We start from the raw sequence: 16,995 nt of genomic DNA, 5'->3' as shown, positions 1-16,995 counted from the left end.
CACCCGTGAAAGCCTCAAGAATATTAGATGCTACATATATTATTAGATTTAGTAAATTTTGTGATATAATGATAATAATTTTTGAAGGGGAATAAAGCCATTATAACTTGAGTTGAAATGTATCATATACAAGAATTTCATCAACTCGATTAATCCTAATCGGTGATTAACTGTTAACCGTAAATGGTCAATTCTACTAAACAACAAACGCAATTATCATTAGTTCCACGGTCGATTCCACGGCCGATTAAGTAATGGACGTTGATGAAACCAGCCCAAATGGTGGTTCTACACGAGAAGCACGCATGCTTAGCGCTTTTTTTACCTTTTTTTTAAAAAGGTAAGTTTATATAATTAAAGTTACTATTATTAAATTAATTAAATTAACAGAATTTAACTTGGCGCCACAATATATTTTGATAAATTTAATTAAATTAACATTAACAGTATTTAACTTGGCGCCACAATTGTTGATATCAAATCTTTTATACAGGTGAAACATATCTTTATACAGATGAAACATATATATTATTAGATTTAGTAAATTTTGTGATATTAAATTAACAGAATTTAACTTGGCGCCACAATTTATTATTACCTTTTTGTAGTATATATTTCTGCAATGTATGTAACATCTTAATTAATAGATCGTAAATATATGTTGTATATTATATATTTTTGGTAATATTTTTCTGTAAAAATAATATAGAAATATCTTTCGCACCTCTAGGCCATTGCCTTTTCATAATTTGCGCATCATCAATTTCAATCCAAAATGTTCCTTCTCTACACATACTCGTATAATGACCCTCTTCGATACACAAACCGTAATGAAATATAGCACTCATAACTTTATATGTCTGTCCAGCTATTATTATTTTCGTTGTCGGGACTGCACGTAAACTAAATTTGTGTGGTATCTTTACTAATTTACCATCCTCTGAAGAAAATGATATTAAGTTGATAATAAGTATTTCTTTTGTCGAAACTAATTCACTTTTAATTAATATATCATTTCTTCCACAACATTCACATAATTTATCAAACGTCTGACACCAATGTGATGAAAATGTAGTTTTTAATAACTCATCAAGATTATAACTTTTGTTTTTCAGATTGTTAATAGAAATTGAAAGAAAGATATTAGTATTAGTAATAACTTTTGTATAACCACATGAATTGCATCTACAAGTAGAAGTAACTTGATGTTCTACCATACTCTTTACATAGTCATATTTTGTACAAAGAGCTGTAAGAAATTCTAATGCATCTCGTTTATTAGTAACCGAAAAATAGTCCCCTAAAGATTGCCGTATTTCATATGTATTCAAATTATTCATTCCATGTTCACATCGATGTGCAAACAAATTTAAAACATCAGGTTTATCGTAATTTAATAATAGCTTTCTGGAAACATCTAAATTCAATAAACATTGCAATACTGCATTCGCATAGCATGAAACCTTGTCTGTATTTTGAAAACCACGTATAATCCAAGCAGTACTTTTTAATGGAGCTTTTTGACCCGATTCTTGAACGGAGGTAATTATTTTCGGCAATGTCCACGAAACATCTTTAACTCTACGATAACACTGTTTTGAAATAGTGATCATTTCTGATTCTGATTTATGTATTCGTTTCAATCGATTATATTCTATAATAGCTTTTTCATTAGCAAACACAGATGAAGGATCAAAATTAATTAAATGCAGTCCATCAAGAGATGTTACTCGAGATAATGCAACATAAGCCTGACCGCAATTAAATACATTGTTACCTAGATCCATAACTGCATTTTGCAAACTCAAACCTTGACTTTTATGAATGGTGATACCATAACTCAAACATAATGGAAATTGTTTTCTAATAACGTAAACTCTATCCATCAATGGAAACTTAACACTTACTCTTTCAATAAAATAGTCTAAACCAGATGGTAAAAGAATTTTTATCTTTTCTATAGTTTTATCCTGCATAACTGATATAACTGTAGCAATTGTACCATTTACAAGGCCCAAACTGGCATCAATATTACGTCTTATCATAACTTTCGCTCCAATTTTAATTGTAATTCGTTTTGACAGTCCAGCTGTTCTAGTATCATCATCATTATCAATATTTGACAATGCCTTTGTTACTTTTTTTTTCATATATGAAATACAATCAATCGTATCTTCAGCAATTAAAAGTATTTCTTTTGAAGTAATACGACTTAACATTGCAGCGTTTAATTCGTTACACATGTGACAAGTAGGTAACAAACAAACAGTATCAGATGGCAAATTATTAATGAAATCACATAATTCGCTTAATCTTGTTTGAAAAGACTCACCTTTGAAAGATATCTTTCTTTTTTCAAGAGTATCACAATCAGATGGCGTTAATAAACCAACGCGAATTCTGGAAAGTAACTCACGATAAGATCCATCTCCTTGCTGGCGTATATTGATTAAATAATACCGCGACGCATTTTGGGTGGGCCCGCGACGGGGAGGGCGGCGGTGGCGACGGCGGCAGCGGAGTCCCATGGTGGTGGCGGCGCGTATCAATGGTATCGCTGTTTACATAAACAGCGATACGCGTCACCATGCTGGGACCTTCCCCGCGCCTACGAATACCCCCCGCGTCCCGCACTCCCCTCGGAGGACCTGGCTTAGAATCCACCATACTATACTACTTATATCGAAAGCTAAATTTTAACAATGACTTACAAAATAGAAGGCAAATCAATTTAAAGCAAATTCTGAGTAATGGATGATAAATGGATAGATTCTGATAACGGATTCTTAATAAATAAATAATTATTCATATTTTGTAAGACTATATGTTATATTTTTGTGCTATCTGAGATAATACCGCTTCAAAGATCAATAATTATGTACGTACATATTATACAAGTTTTTTAGTACCATAAATCGCAAATGTATCATTTTGTTTAATTTGTTATCAGTAATTATTGCTATCAGAAGAAATGAGAACGAAAGAAACTCGATAATTTTCGTGCTACTGAATGAAATTTAAGAACTTGTTCTGCTCATGATTAGGTCTGTTCGCGTTGCTTGAAATCCCCAAAAATGTTTGTCCTCAAAGTGAGATAAATAGATATTCAGGCGTTGAAGAGAGAGAAAGCGAATAGACCTATTGTTTTATCCGCAACGAGAGGGAACTCATTCGAGTCCACTCGAGCAGATTTCTTCTTCCTTGTCGCAAGTGCACTTGCATGATTTTTCATTCCAGACCATCTGGCGCTTTTTATCACACTCTCTTTTATTCATGCATTCGCACGCGCAGTTATCTTCCGAATATATCTGATGAATGTTGCAATGATTTTCTGTCACGCTACATTGACACATCTAAAAAAAAATCATATTCTCTCTTTCTGTCTCTCTCTCTTCAACAATGAACATAAGACAAAATTAATATTGATAATGGACTTGTTTTATACAGAATTGAACTTTTGGTCAAAAACGCTTCTGCTTTTCTAGCTTTTTTAGTTGAAAATTATAATTATCAAAAATTTAATTACAGAAAAGAATATAAAGCTTCAGTATATTTGAAATTAAAGAAAGAAGTTTATTATAAGTTATAATAATTTGTCTCTATAAATAAAGAATTAAAGTTTCAGTTTGGAAATTACGGATTATTTTAAAAACAAACGATTGAAATATAGGATTATTTATACGTTATTTGCGATTGAATTATTTTTTCTTATCAATCCTCAAATAATAAGTATTTAAAAAAGTATTAACAAAAGAAACACAAAAACAGAATGGAAAACTATCTTACTTGCATTTGGTGTGCTCCTTGAGCAACACGTGATAACACTCGCTTGAGTTATAACCGTCCTCACTGCATTCTCACTGCGACCTTTCTAACATTTTTGCGAACTGACATGCATGATTTATTCCTCGGATAGAAACCACTGCATCTTTTCACCGAGGCATAATTCGGATAAAAAGTGTAGCCCGGTTGCGATATTCATTTTATCATAGTGTGCCTTGGCACGCACATTACCTCTTTCATCTGATTATTCAATTACATACGTCTCCCGGCGCATCCTAAAAGTATAATTGAGAAATTCGCAAAAATTCATTTAAAAAATCAGCCATCTCTATATGCGATTACTTGAAAAATTAATAATGAGAAAATAAGTCACTCTTATATGTTCAACGCTTTATGTTATTACTAGTAAGCAACTGTTTTTAGTAAGCAAGAGGTCAACAATTATCAATCCGTTCAATAAATTTCCGTAATAAAGAATGATTTCCAAGAACCTTGTTAGATTTCTTTTCCTCTTAATAATAATAATAAAAATATTTACATATTTTATTAGTATATAAAAATAGTATTATTAGTATATAAAAATTATTATTAAAAATTATTATTAGTATATAAAAATTGTATATTATTAAATAATAATAAGATTGAAAGACCGCTAATGTTAAACATAATAATTTTAAATTAAGAAGCGCCATAACGTTAAGATGTTGAACTGTTGTAAATTCATTTAAATGAATTAATTTCAGAAATGATAATTGCGTGCCGATATGGTTGTCGGACTTTCAACGCAATCAAATCTGAAAATATTAATAATCCCCCCAAATTCCCCAACTTAAAAACTGTAATAAAACTTATTGCGAAAAATAATGCCTCGGCCGGGAGTCGAACCCGGATCTCTTGCATTCCGTGCGAGCGTCCTAAGCCTTTAGACTACCGAGACTGTATATTATTAATTTTATTTATACTTTATGTATACAATTTATATGTTTGTGTCTAGTAGATACAATAAAGAATCATTTCTTTCGTAAAAAGAATAACTAAAAGATATAAAATAAATTTTATCGATCAATTATGTTCTTGAGGAAAATAATTTTATACACAAAAGTAATGCACGTGTTTATATATTATGCAAGATGTATTAAAAATCAATGGGAAAAGCGATATTCTTTAGAACAAAAAAATACAAATAGAGTTCATTTCAATCATGCATTATCACGTGCAAGATTGTAATAATAAATCGTAGAAATGAAAGATAACATGAGATTGAAGATAAATGAGAAATCTACATAAAATTCAATCAGTTGCAATATTGATTATGTGAAAACATATATATGAATAAAATGAAACGTACTTTATATTTTTTACTCATGGTAAATAAACTTTCTTTCATGTAGCATTATTTAATAGACATTATATAATTCCTAAAAATATAATTTCGAAAAGTATTGGTTATATAGCCTAAAACGATAAGATGCAATCACTGTTGGTGGGAATAAACATTAAAAACTTCTATATAAAAACATATTTTAGTACCGTTGTAAAGAAAACTTTACAAATTACCTATCGCCACTCCCTCGTGCGGACGTAATTCATCGTCGGTGAATCGCATGCCCTCGGCATAAATCCATGTGGTCGCTAAAGCACACACTATTGTAAGAAACTTCATGATTAACGTATAATATGCGGAACGCAAATAAATTGCTTGTAACGCAGTGTATCATTAGATAATGAGCATGACGAAATTTCTTCTTCGTTTATTTATAACGGCCGGAAGATGTAGTAGCGACGTGTGATTTTAAATCTCGGTTGCAAAATGTCTATTGACTTTGCAAGATATAGAGAAGGAAATTCCACTATGCGGAACAACTATTTCCTGCCTGACGTGATCGTTCTGCGAAAATGTAACGATTTTATTTATTACTGATTACACAGTAATCTAAAATACATATGTATAATATTTGATGAACTAATTGTATTCAATTTATGTTACTCGTTATAAAATTTGATATTAATGTATAAGAAATTGCATAAAATTGAAAATGCAATTTTAATATCTCTGCTAATTAAAACGATATTATGATTTTTTTTTCTTTTATGTCTTTTGTATATATATTTTTTATCTATATATATATTTCTTTTTATTTTTTAATCTTTTTTATTAATTGTTTCCTATCAAAACTTGAATTTCATATAAAAAAATTTCTTATCTATCTTTAATCTCTTTGTCATCTTTTATTTTTATATTTGCATAAATAGTCGAATAAAAGATCACATGTTGTAAAATTTAATTAACTAATCTAATTAATCAAAAGGGAATCACAGAATATTGTCGCACTGCTTTGTAGTACCATCCAGATTTGTAAATAATATTTGATTTATTATTTAAACTATACATTGTTTTATTCCTTGGGCCAATTGTCGATATACGTACAAAGTAAAAAAAGGAAAGTATTGAAATTAGAATTAGAATGTACTATACTGTCAGCTAAAACGTTAAGATAGGTCCTTCTCGGTGATCCAGAATATCTGTAACAGAAATAATCGCGGCTGAACGGTTTACATTATATTCGAATTGCGTAGAAAAAATTAATTCAATATCCCAGACATACTAACGTATTTTATTAATAAAGACGAAAAAGATTTTATAGAAGGTATAATAGCATAGCGTAGGCCGAGAAATTTTCAAACATTCCATATAGATATTAAAAAATAAAAATTCATGTAATTTGATTTCGGTTTGATTTACCTTTCGCTATGCTCCACCATGGTAACGTAATGTACGTTAAAAAGGCGTTCAAAGGTACGGACTGCGCTCGCTTCGTCTCTTTCCAGAAATGAAAGGTTTGGGTAAAACCTCTCATCGTCCAAAGTGGATTATACGCCCCGTCGTCCAACTCTGAAAGTAAAGAGATATTATTAATTACAACCCAACTCGAAGCTTGTAGTATATTTCATGTCCTGCAACAACAGGATGGTTGTTTGAATACAGGATAGATATTCATTCGAGCAATGAAACAGACACAAGCTTAAAATTGTAGGAGATTAAATGCATCCTTTGATTAGGTTGTTACGAGCTATAGAGGAAAAGATGAACATGTCGAGTATACGTATGTATATGATGTTGCAGATTATGCACAAGAATTACAGATACGCAAGATAGAAAGAGCAAATAGAGGGTGTTTTTCTGCAAGGACATAGTATAACACAGTAAATCATTTTATCCTTGTTTAACTAGCAAACAACAAGGACGTAATAATTCATTGTTATACTGTGTCTTTGCTAGAAAATGTCCAGAATAAGGAATATCAGGATACATCAATTTTCGCTTTTACTCCGAAAAATGTATAATGATAAACCTCGTTCAAGATAGTTTTTTAACGTATAGAAATCGTATTATGCAAGTTACATACAGAGACAGGTCCACATTCGCTGAAAATCAGGCATGAATCACACAAGAGTATGTCGTTTACTTTAAAAAGAATTAGTGCCTAGATGTTTTATGAATTTTTGCAGAAAGCGAGCATTGAAAAATAGAATTAATATTACGTTCACAAGATGAATTAACTATATCTACCTACTTTCGATGACCGTGCTTATTATCGGTGGTGAAATTCGTGATAAAGAATCATTACAAGCATTCGAAAATGACCGAGAAGTCACTTCCCAGACAAACTCTTTGCAAATCACCACCATCATTATCACCCTCCATCGCATTGCGTGCAATCACAGTCGTTGCCGTTTCACCATCCCATAAACACAATCATTGATGAACACGAATGCTTTGGGTTCAAGTAACACACGTCTACATTACGCACAACGATTTAATACAACAGAAATGATGATCAGTGGATTGCTCGCTCGTTGAGGGCAAAGGGATAGAGAAGTATCTTTTAGGGTGAGGGCACAGGAAGGGTAGGAAAAATTTACCCTGTGAGCCGGGGCGGCGCGGGAGCTCGCACCAGTAGTAGATCGCGGTGCCGTCTGGCGTGACTCGATGAGGAGGTAAGGGGTTACCCGCGAAGCTGCCTGAGAGCGCCCTTCGACGTCGTCTTCGGGGTAATGTGGCGCTCTGTCGACGTGTCGACACGACCTCGCCGTTGATGCGCGTCACATGATGGGCGTTCGCGTTTTTGTCTCTGATCTCGTCGTTCTTGTTCTTGTTCTGTCCATAGGCGTAGTCCTCGTGATCGGAACCGGCGCTACGCAGACGGCGACGGCTGTCAGACCGCCTTACCCTGAGTAGCTCGTCATCGCTGAGCCGCCGGTGTTCCTCGTCGTCGTTCTCTAAACCATTATGATGATTGAATAGGTGTCCGGCGCTGTACGGACGTCGTTTCCGGTTATTGTCCTCCGTAGCGGTAGTCACGTCGTAGCCCAGCGGCAGTTCCTCCTTGCCGTGCACCAATATCGCGCCCGAGTCTAACTTCTGCCGGACGTTGTCGTCCGTTAGGCACCGGCCGGCCGGCACTAAGATCTCGCTGCCCACCTCTATGTGTTGGTGCTGGTGGTTCTGCTGATGATTGTTCTGCTGGTGATTGTGGAAACCTGCCGCGAGAACCACGTCGTCATTTAGACGGCGACTGCACCCGTGTCGCGACTACAAACGATCGTACTCCCGGTCTCTTTTCGCGCTTTGTTCTCCGGGCATTTATCTAAAACCACTTACTCTTTTTTGGTGCAACTTGAACATTTTATTCACATAAGGCTTTAGCTTTATTTCAATCAAATAACAAAACAAAAATATCTAAAAAAGTCTTTTTGTTCATAGTCACATATATTCTTGTCAAAGCTTATCTCAAGGACACGGAACACGATGACACTCGGTAATTCGGAAAAGAGCTAAACACAGAGTTTCTACTAGTCACACAAGAAGCGAGAGCGTCGCCAAGACAGGAGAGACTGATCGGACTGATCGTTTTCAGCGCGAACGAGCACACTCACCGTGTGTCTCGCGATAAATCGTCTCCTTGCGTATCGGCGAGATCTCATTCATTCCGGATCGTTCCCGGGCATTACGTTGTCGTTGCTTGTTGTGGACGGGGTGTTGTTGTAGTTGTTGCTGAACCAACGGCGATCTTCGCCGACGTAACGATCGGGGACTCCTGCGGTTTCCCGGTGAGCCCCGGCCGCCCCAGCTGCTATCCTGTACATCGGCTACAAAGGAAAGAGCCGGCATGGCACGTGCGAGTGATTAGAGACAAGATACTCGTTCGTTCATTAGTTTTCTGTCATCTTTCGTAACAGAAGCGTTTGAACCGGAAGTTAAAGTGTAGTGATAGTAGTAGTGGTGGTGGTGATAGTGGTGGTGGTGATAGTTGTTGGTGGTGGTTCGTAGTGTCGGTGAAGATAGAACTGAATCTGTTCTTTTCTCTTGTATTTCTATATCTCTCTCGCTATCTCTATTTCGTCTACTCTTAACACTGTGCTAGTGCTGCGCTAAGTTTGCCTAAGGCCCAGTTCTATAACTCACGGTTATCTCTTAACCGAGGTTCAACTTATTCATTGTTTCTTTCTAATTTTAGAATTAAAAAGAGATGAGAAACAAGTTGAACCTCGATTAAGAGTTAACCGTGAGTTGTGGAACTGGGCTTAAAAGATTGCTAACTGTTAACACCGACCGGTCCAAGTCAAGACATTCATTGAACGAGATACCGTTTCAAATAAGAGATTTTCTTTCTACGGTGCATTAAATTGAACCGTTTAAAAAATAAATGTTCGAGAACTACCGGAGCAATAACGCACAGTAGAAAAATCTCTTTTAACGTATACATGCGGTCATTTTCTATCACGTTTTAATGCAGTTTTGATTCACACCTTCGAAAGTATTTAGATCTATCAGCTTCGAGTCTATAGTGCCAGCATTGAGAAGAAGTGTGTTGCCGAGAGCAGGAGGCGTCTGCCTGATAACATCAAGACAATTGTGCATTACATAGATACAACACAAGGGCATGCACAGACCGAGAGTGGATGCGAATGAAATACATCGAGAAGAGAAAGATACTAAACGCTGTGTGTGTCCATATCCCATACATTTAACGCTATAGTATACTCATGGACGTACTCAGAATTTTGGAGAAAAGGAATGAGGGTTTATCGATTTTGTTATCATATACAACAATTTTGATCGAGAGTGTCACGTCCATTTGATCAAGCGGAGTACTCATTAATATCTAGTGCATATTATATTTGTTAGCTTAAAGACCTTGCAAAAATTTTCTTTATATATTTATTGTATACGAACATTTTGTCAAAGCTTTGACAAAAATAAAAAAACGAAACGAAAATAAAAATTATTATAGTCGTAACGAGAAGAAAAACATATTTTATATGATAACAAAAAATTTACACAAAGTCGAAAGTAAAATTGTTTAAAATTTTTTTCATTAAAAATAAAAAAATTTGGGGGAACTTTGAATTTTCCAAATTTTTATCTGGATACGTCTATGATTATACTACAAATAAATATCGTCTGAATTTTTTGAACGGTCGGTTAGCAAAAAAAAGTTTAACGCTAAGTGCAGGATATGAATACTGGTCTAAGAGTGTAGAACTAAAAATCTAGTAAGAGTAACAAAATCTGTTCTCGATTTCATCGGTATTATTCATCGCTGATAATTACCGTCTCGAACGTCACCGGCCTCGATCTCGCTGAGACCATTCGCCATGGAGTCGAGGCCCTCATTCTCTGATCGCGCCTTAGTGGCCACCGTATCTGGTTTCGTTCTCCAACCGCCGCGCACGAAGTTATTCAAGTTTGCGCTGGGATCGGACAACCTTCGTTGATGGCGATACATGAAGAGTTCCTCTGCGTCGTCCCAGTCGGCGTCCCACAGGTCGGTCGCACAATAACCCGGCTCCGACGTTGGCGTCTCAGCACCGGAACCTTTCGGTTTTGTGACGGCCATCTCCGCATGTCCCTTGCCTAAATAATTCCCGTACGTAAATAAAACTCTTATCGTAACGTATCGAACTCTTATACTCTTTGCGCCTTGCCGTACCGATAAATATAGACATTCTATTTTCCATCTTTTGCGCAAGCGATTACGTCACGTCAAATAATAAAGGTATTCTCATCGACACCTACGTCGATATTTTATGCTTAATTTTTAGATTATTTTAATATATTTTTTTACTTCTTATTTCTTATCATCTGTATTACATACAAAATAAATTATTATGTTAAAAGTTGTAAGTAAATTATACACGAAAAGAACGGTTTTGTTGAAGTATTTTAAAAGTTTAGTTAGTAATTATATAGGAATCTCGAGCATAATGAGCAATGCTACAAAAAGTCTTGACATTCCAGCAATCAATTTGAGCGTCCTGCATAATTATTTTAATGGCAACAAAATTATTTGCAGATCAGTATCTAATTAAACTTTTAAATACTCCAGCAAAATCATTCTTTAATATTAAAATAGTATATTCAAATTATATAAATTAATTAATTAATTGAAGTCGACTAAAAGAAAGATATTGATAAAATTCTTACACATACCACGTGGTCCCTTCATTCGTACGAATTCTACTCTTTGCGAGGCCGCGCCGGAGAAGAGGCCGAATGTCATCCGCTGAGCCATTTTGGTGCTCAGGCTCGACTAAAAGCAAAAATGGCTTTTATCTCACATGCATAAATTTAACAATGCAAAACTAAACTAGATAATAAGAACTCACTCTGGCGTCATAAACTTTTTTCAAAGCGTCGTATCTGATCGAACCGAGGAAAATGACGCCCTGAATCGCGCCTTCCCGGTCGGAGGCGACCAGCTCCACGCACACCATCTCCCCATCCCTGACTAAAATATCACAAAAAACTTCATCGAAATTATCCACCATGAAGCATATATGCGGATACGTCATTTCCTCGAGATCACCCTTAGCATCCATACGTCGTCGACTTGGACTGGCGTATACTTTCTGAGAATGCCTTCGCAGTACCTAAAAAAAGTCGTGTTAACACGAGGTTCTGGTTGTCAGTTCTACAGATAGCTACAGATGTAAAATAAATGATTAAAATAAAACGATAATACAACAAAGGTGCAGGATTGGGTAGTGTCTAGTTAAAAGGATTAAAGTTAAGTTAAGAATATCAAAAGTTAAATAATTTTAACTTAACTTATACTAGTTACTTTGCAGACTCTTAACTTTTAACTTAATTTAGTTACGTTTTATCAGTAACTATTAACTTTTAATTTAACTTTCTTGAAGTTAACTAGACAATAAATAAGGATGCCGCATGCCTATTTACAAGTTAAGCTCTACATTATGTGGAGCGATGCTCAAACTCGTGCGAATTTGTTTCGCATACGAAACGGACACATTTTCAACAATTTTCAAGGAATAATATTTGATACAAATTTCGAAATGACTTTATTACATAAATTTAATAAATATATATAAACCTCGATGTAAACAAAATATGTATATAGAGTTTTTAAATAAAGTGTATATTTGTTATTTTCGTTATTTATAAAACTGAAACTCTGAAATCATAAAACGAAACATTTAACTTTTAACTTTTCAATTACCTTTTTATTAATTTAACTTTTAATTAAATAAATTTCATTGTAAATTAACTTGTATCTTAACTAAATTAAGTTTTCAAGGCTGTTAATTTTAATTTAATTTAAAAAAATGTTATTTTATATTCAACCTTGCAAAGATGATATTATTCCAATCTTTGCGCAAAAAGAATAGTTTTATTAAAGTATCTAAAAATTTATCTGAAAAGAATTTTATTGGATCATCAAAATAATTATGTAAGGACACTTAAATTAGTTACTATAGAATGTCAAAACTTTTTATAGCATTATCGTTACATTTGAACCTTCTACAAAATTATTTTGATAGTCTAACATAATTATTTTGATAATCCAACAAAATTATTTTCAAATCAAATACTTTAGCACCATTGTTCTTTCTCTGAGCGAAAATAAAAAAAAAGAAAAAATAAGAGGGAAATGTAATCGATTTGAAACATCCTGTATAATATTCATCTATAATATTTTTACATTTCTTTCCTAATTCGGTCGAAAGCTATGATTCTTACTTGCAATTCCTTAGGGCTCGTTCTTGTACAGATAGCCAATGTAAGCGTGTAGTCGAATTGGTGCACAACGAGATTCAGGTACACAGTTTCCTCCCAATCTATGTCAGGATCGCCGATCGGCAGTTTCTTGCTGTCTTTACGAAACACATCGACCTCGGTCTCGAACTTTGGCAAGTATCTCGATGAGGTCTTCACGTGTTTCTTACGGACGAAAAAGAGCAAATCGTCGCCGTCGATAGCGTGCTCTGCTTGAAAGAGGAAGTGACGGACGAACAGATCCGTCCAGTACGTTGTGCCCTGCAGCACGACGAATCCAGAGTCTAGTAAAAATGAGAGAATTTGCGTGTTTAAAGACGCTGGCTCGATAAATTAAAATTTGAAATCTGAGATAAGGTTTTAATTTCTCGTGTCAACGCGATGTTCGATTAACACCAAATTCATTCCCGATCGATTCGTTACGCGCGAAAGGGTGTACCGGAAAGGGGAGAAATAACAACGAATGGAAGAGGCGGGAAATATCAGGTAATCAATACCTGTTATGACGCGTATTGATGAAGAAGGTCCAGCTTGGAAATCGAGCCAAATAATTAATACGTTTTAACTAGTCCTTTAACTTTCTATTCTGTTTAATCTCAACACACACACAACACACACATTCTAATAAATATGTTATATATTGATTGTTAATTACAATATTTGGATAAATAATGTTGAATCTTTCATTTAAACCGCTGTTCCCATTCTCTAATAAAGTAGAAAAGAAATAAAAGCGAATAATATTTCACATTTAGCAATAAGAGATAAAAATTGTGCAATTACATTAAAAAAATAAAAACATCAATCAATATGAATGCAATTAAAAGTTGTTAATTTGTTATATGATTGTATTATATTCATATAATAATATAATTCAACGTTCCTAACATAAAGAAAACATAAGGAAAACAAATGACGTGATTCACGATGTATATTTATATCGTGATTAGAAACATGATATAATGCATACACCACTCTACGCAAGTATTCTTTTCAGTGCACTGTCACTGAGAGAAAACGAAATAGTTCCAGCAACTATAAATTTGGCAACTTTTGCAATTGAAGTACCTGTAACTAATTTTACAAAGTAATAGAAACTAAAATAGTGCTGAATATTATAAAAATATAGTCACGGTAACAAATTGTATGCACTATTAATTGGTACTGAAATAGTGACTCAACTACATTGAGTAGTTACTTGGACTTCATGCAAATAGATATAACAATTACATTTTTCTAGTTTAGACAAAAATTTTTAAAGTGTCGCTCAGTACGAGTAGTACGCGGCTTTGTCACCAGAGGGACGTAGCGGAGTTCAGTTTCTCCTAAGAAGGAAACCACTCAACTTACAATAAAAGGCGCAGCGTTGGTTTCAAACTTGGAAGACAAAAATAAATAAGAAATGCATACACAAATTTGTAACTATGTATTATAAAGCTTTAATAAGAACAATAAGTAAATTAAGTGAACTAAAAAAATATAGTAATATTAACCATTTATAAATTGTTTATATGGTTAATGTACTATATTTTCTTAGTTCACTTAATCTAGTATTCTCTTATTAGAATTTAATAATATGTATATAGTTGAGGCGCTATTTCACTACAAATTTATAGTTACTGATACGACTTTTTTCTCTGACTGTGCCATATAAAGGCATGTGTTGAGTAATTATAGTCCATATATAGGGCGGCAAATTTTAGAAGAAAGTTTTAGTTTTGTTGAACACTGAAAGAGCGTTGTTTATAGATAATTTAAAGTCACTAGATAAATAAGATGATTAATAATAAAACGCAATTTATGAAAAAAGATTAAATTTGTTTTCTATTCTCAATGAAAAATATAATATTTGCTATTTTATCAATTTATGTAATTTTGTTGTATGCTTTATGCCATTTCTACACTACAAATAAATAAATAATTTTCGAAAGATTTTGAGAAAATCAATTTTTTAATTAATTTAACTTCTAAAAAATGTTACCAGATGACACACATGTAAAAGAGCACTTGAAATATTTCAGTCCATGGGCGCAAAATAATTAACGCGACCCTGATTCCTCCGATTAATAAAGTAGATAGTTAAAGCGATTAGCGAAACATTTATTAATCTCTGTCAATAACAAAAACAAGTAGACTAAATAAGTAATCTTCATTATTCAGCATTCAGAGTGATGAAGATATTATGTAGTGTTAAGCAACCCTCTTAGAAAGTAATTAAAAAATATTTTCCGTGTATTAAAAATTATTTTTAAATCTTTTCCTCTGTGTTTTTTTAAATTTAAATTTTAAAAGTTTAAAGCATTGAGAAATAAATTAAACTGTACAAGATACTTAAAATTTTTTAAACATAAATTAAAAATTTGATATAAATAACAATAAAGATGTGGAGAGGTTTTATTTTTATATTTAAAAAACTGAACTAAAATAAAATATTGGAAAAAATGTTTATAGTTTCAAAATAATAAAAATTAAGAGAAAAAAAGAACAGTTTTGTTTCTTTGAAGTACATCTCCCACACAGAGAGAAAAATGTTTGGTATTTGTAACTATAATTATATATTACTATAATTATAATTACAAATACCAAACATTTTTCTCTTTGTGCACAAGCGAGATGGTTGTATATTTCCCATCGGCGGTCAATCCCTTCAAAACACCCTTTACATAATTCCTTGGTTAAAGCAAACCCTAACTCGGTCTGTGTACGTTCTCACCCTCAGCGTACGCACACATTATCATCCCCTTTGAACCGCTTTACCCCAGCGGCAACGAATACGAACCATCCTTGAGCATCTGCCTGAGCTCTTTCGTTCTCTGGAAATTGATCTCTTCGAGGAGTTGCTCCAGCATCGTCGGGGCCCTGGTGAGCCCCGCCGACGATGAACTGCTCGCCAAACTCGCCATGATAGACGACGGACTGCGTGCCTCGTCAGTCTTCCACCTGGGATCGTCTCGTTCCTCTCCCGTTTGTCAATTGTCTGCGTCTTCCACCTATATGCACTCTGTGCTCGCAAACGTAAACGTCCTTGGCCCCGTCAAATCAGGAGCGGCGTACGCGACGAGCGGCGGTGTCTCTCTTGCGCTTGGGGAACCGTTCCGACGATGACGACGACGGGTGGCGGGTATGACGAGGTGGTCTCACGATGTTCCCATTTCGAAGTTGAAAGCCTTAACAATCGGAGAAACTGCAAGGCGTTTACGACGTTCGCGTCGTAGACGAGCGAGGCTGAGTGGTCGCAGCGAGGAGAAACGTCAAATCGAAGCCCCTCGCGCGGCGCGGCTCGGCCGCGACTGACCGAACACTTGCCGTAGACTTTTGTCGATAATATAACGCATGCGTATATGTCTTATCGTGACTGTCATTGTTGTTGAGGCGCGATATTTGAACGACACCCGATATAAGACCTCGGCGACGATGTCGATGTCTAGTAGGACTTCAATTGATTCGCCTGAAACCTAATCAAAGATATCTGCTTGTTTCTCGCGAGAATATGAAATAAATTTAATTTTTGTAATGTTCTCGCTGTCTCATTGACTTTATTTTCTGTTGATGTCATTTCCAAAGTATAATGCTCATTTATCAAACGAGATTTCAAATAAGAGATTCAATGCCGATTCGTAAAGATCGATCTGCAATCTGAAATAACAATCACTTCGAAATTTCTCTTCGTCATTAGTTCCAAGTCCGAGAGAAATGATTTGTAAATCTCGTTGAATATTCGCATATCCTCGGACGCACCGCTGGAGTTTATCGTGGACGTTTCCGCATTATCTTCAAGGCGTCGTTAGTGATATACATTGACCCAAAACTGACCCCGTGACTCGCGATAAAATTCTCCGGAATACTGTCGGTTCACTGGAAACGGAGCACACGACATCCGCCGATTTCTCCATCAGTATCCATCGGTTTGACCAGCGAGAACATTCACGGGCGTCTTGTATATCTGCCAGTGAGTAATCCACGATCTCTGTTAACGATCTGCTCAACTGCACAATCTGATCGAACGGATGTGTCGCGAAACGTGTCACGTAGGCGATTCTGTGACTAATCTAGTCTATTGTGAAATTTGGTTACATAATATATTCGCAAACACGCCGATCTCTCTCTCTCTCTCTCTCTCTCTCTCTCTC

At 34.8% G+C, this 16,995-nt stretch overlaps 2 protein-coding genes and 1 pseudogene across 3 annotated transcripts in view; 1 reads left to right on the top strand and 2 right to left on the bottom strand.

Moving 5' to 3' along the window:
* Nucleotides 1-3,146: 3,146 nt before the first annotated feature.
* LOC108727388 (uncharacterized) lies at nt 3,147-5,488 on the bottom strand (annotated as a pseudogene).
* Nucleotides 5,489-6,157: 669 nt separating this feature from the next.
* On the bottom strand, nt 6,158-16,172 carry LOC108727390 (uncharacterized protein KIAA0930 homolog). Of its 2 annotated transcripts, XM_018455506.1 has the most exons (9): nt 15,645-16,172; nt 12,830-13,149; nt 11,455-11,718; nt 11,279-11,378; nt 10,400-10,702; nt 8,722-8,934; nt 7,708-8,325; nt 6,527-6,676; nt 6,158-6,306 (listed from the first exon to the last, which is right to left on the bottom strand). In XM_018455506.1, the coding sequence occupies exons 1-9, from the start codon at nt 15,766-15,768 to the stop codon at nt 6,266-6,268; spliced, it is 2,133 nt and encodes a 710-aa protein (XP_018311008.1). In that variant the 5' UTR covers nt 15,769-16,172; the 3' UTR covers nt 6,158-6,265. The 2 variants fall into 2 exon arrangements, with proteins under 2 accessions (XP_018311008.1, XP_018311009.1); XM_018455507.1 differs by lacking the exons at nt 7,708-8,325; nt 8,722-8,934.
* Nucleotides 16,173-16,670: 498 nt separating this feature from the next.
* fat-spondin (extracellular matrix protein f-spondin) overlaps nt 16,671-16,995 on the top strand; it is a 14,544-nt gene continuing 14,219 nt past the window's right edge. The window contains exon 1 of the mRNA XM_018455505.1: nt 16,671-16,814. The gene's annotated coding sequence lies outside the window, so the exon portion shown is untranslated. The remainder of the gene's footprint in view (nt 16,815-16,995) is intronic.

The sequence above is a fragment of the Mycetomoellerius zeteki genome, unplaced genomic scaffold (genome assembly GCF_001594055.1).
Source record: "Mycetomoellerius zeteki isolate Tzet28-1 unplaced genomic scaffold, Tzet1.0 scaffold487, whole genome shotgun sequence".
NCBI classification, from domain to species: Eukaryota; Metazoa; Arthropoda; class Insecta; order Hymenoptera; family Formicidae; genus Mycetomoellerius; species Mycetomoellerius zeteki.
Note: the sequence above shows the minus strand (reverse complement) of the source record. Positions and strands in the feature narration are given on the sequence as shown.

What these genes read in the sequence shown, in the direction of transcription:
- LOC108727390 (XM_018455506.1), bottom strand. Translation starts at nt 15,768, where the DNA reads ATGGCGAGTTTGGCGAGCAGTTCATCGTCGGCGGGGCTCACCAGGGCC. An exon ending in ACGAATGAAGGGACCACGTG is followed by an intron (nt 10,703 to 11,278) that starts GTATGTGTAAGA and finishes GGAATTATTTAG; the next exon opens with GCAAGGGACATGCGGAGATG. An exon ending in GGCCGGTGACGTTCGAGACG is followed by an intron (nt 8,935 to 10,399) that starts GTAATTATCAGC and finishes TTTCCTTTGTAG; the next exon opens with CCGATGTACAGGATAGCAGC.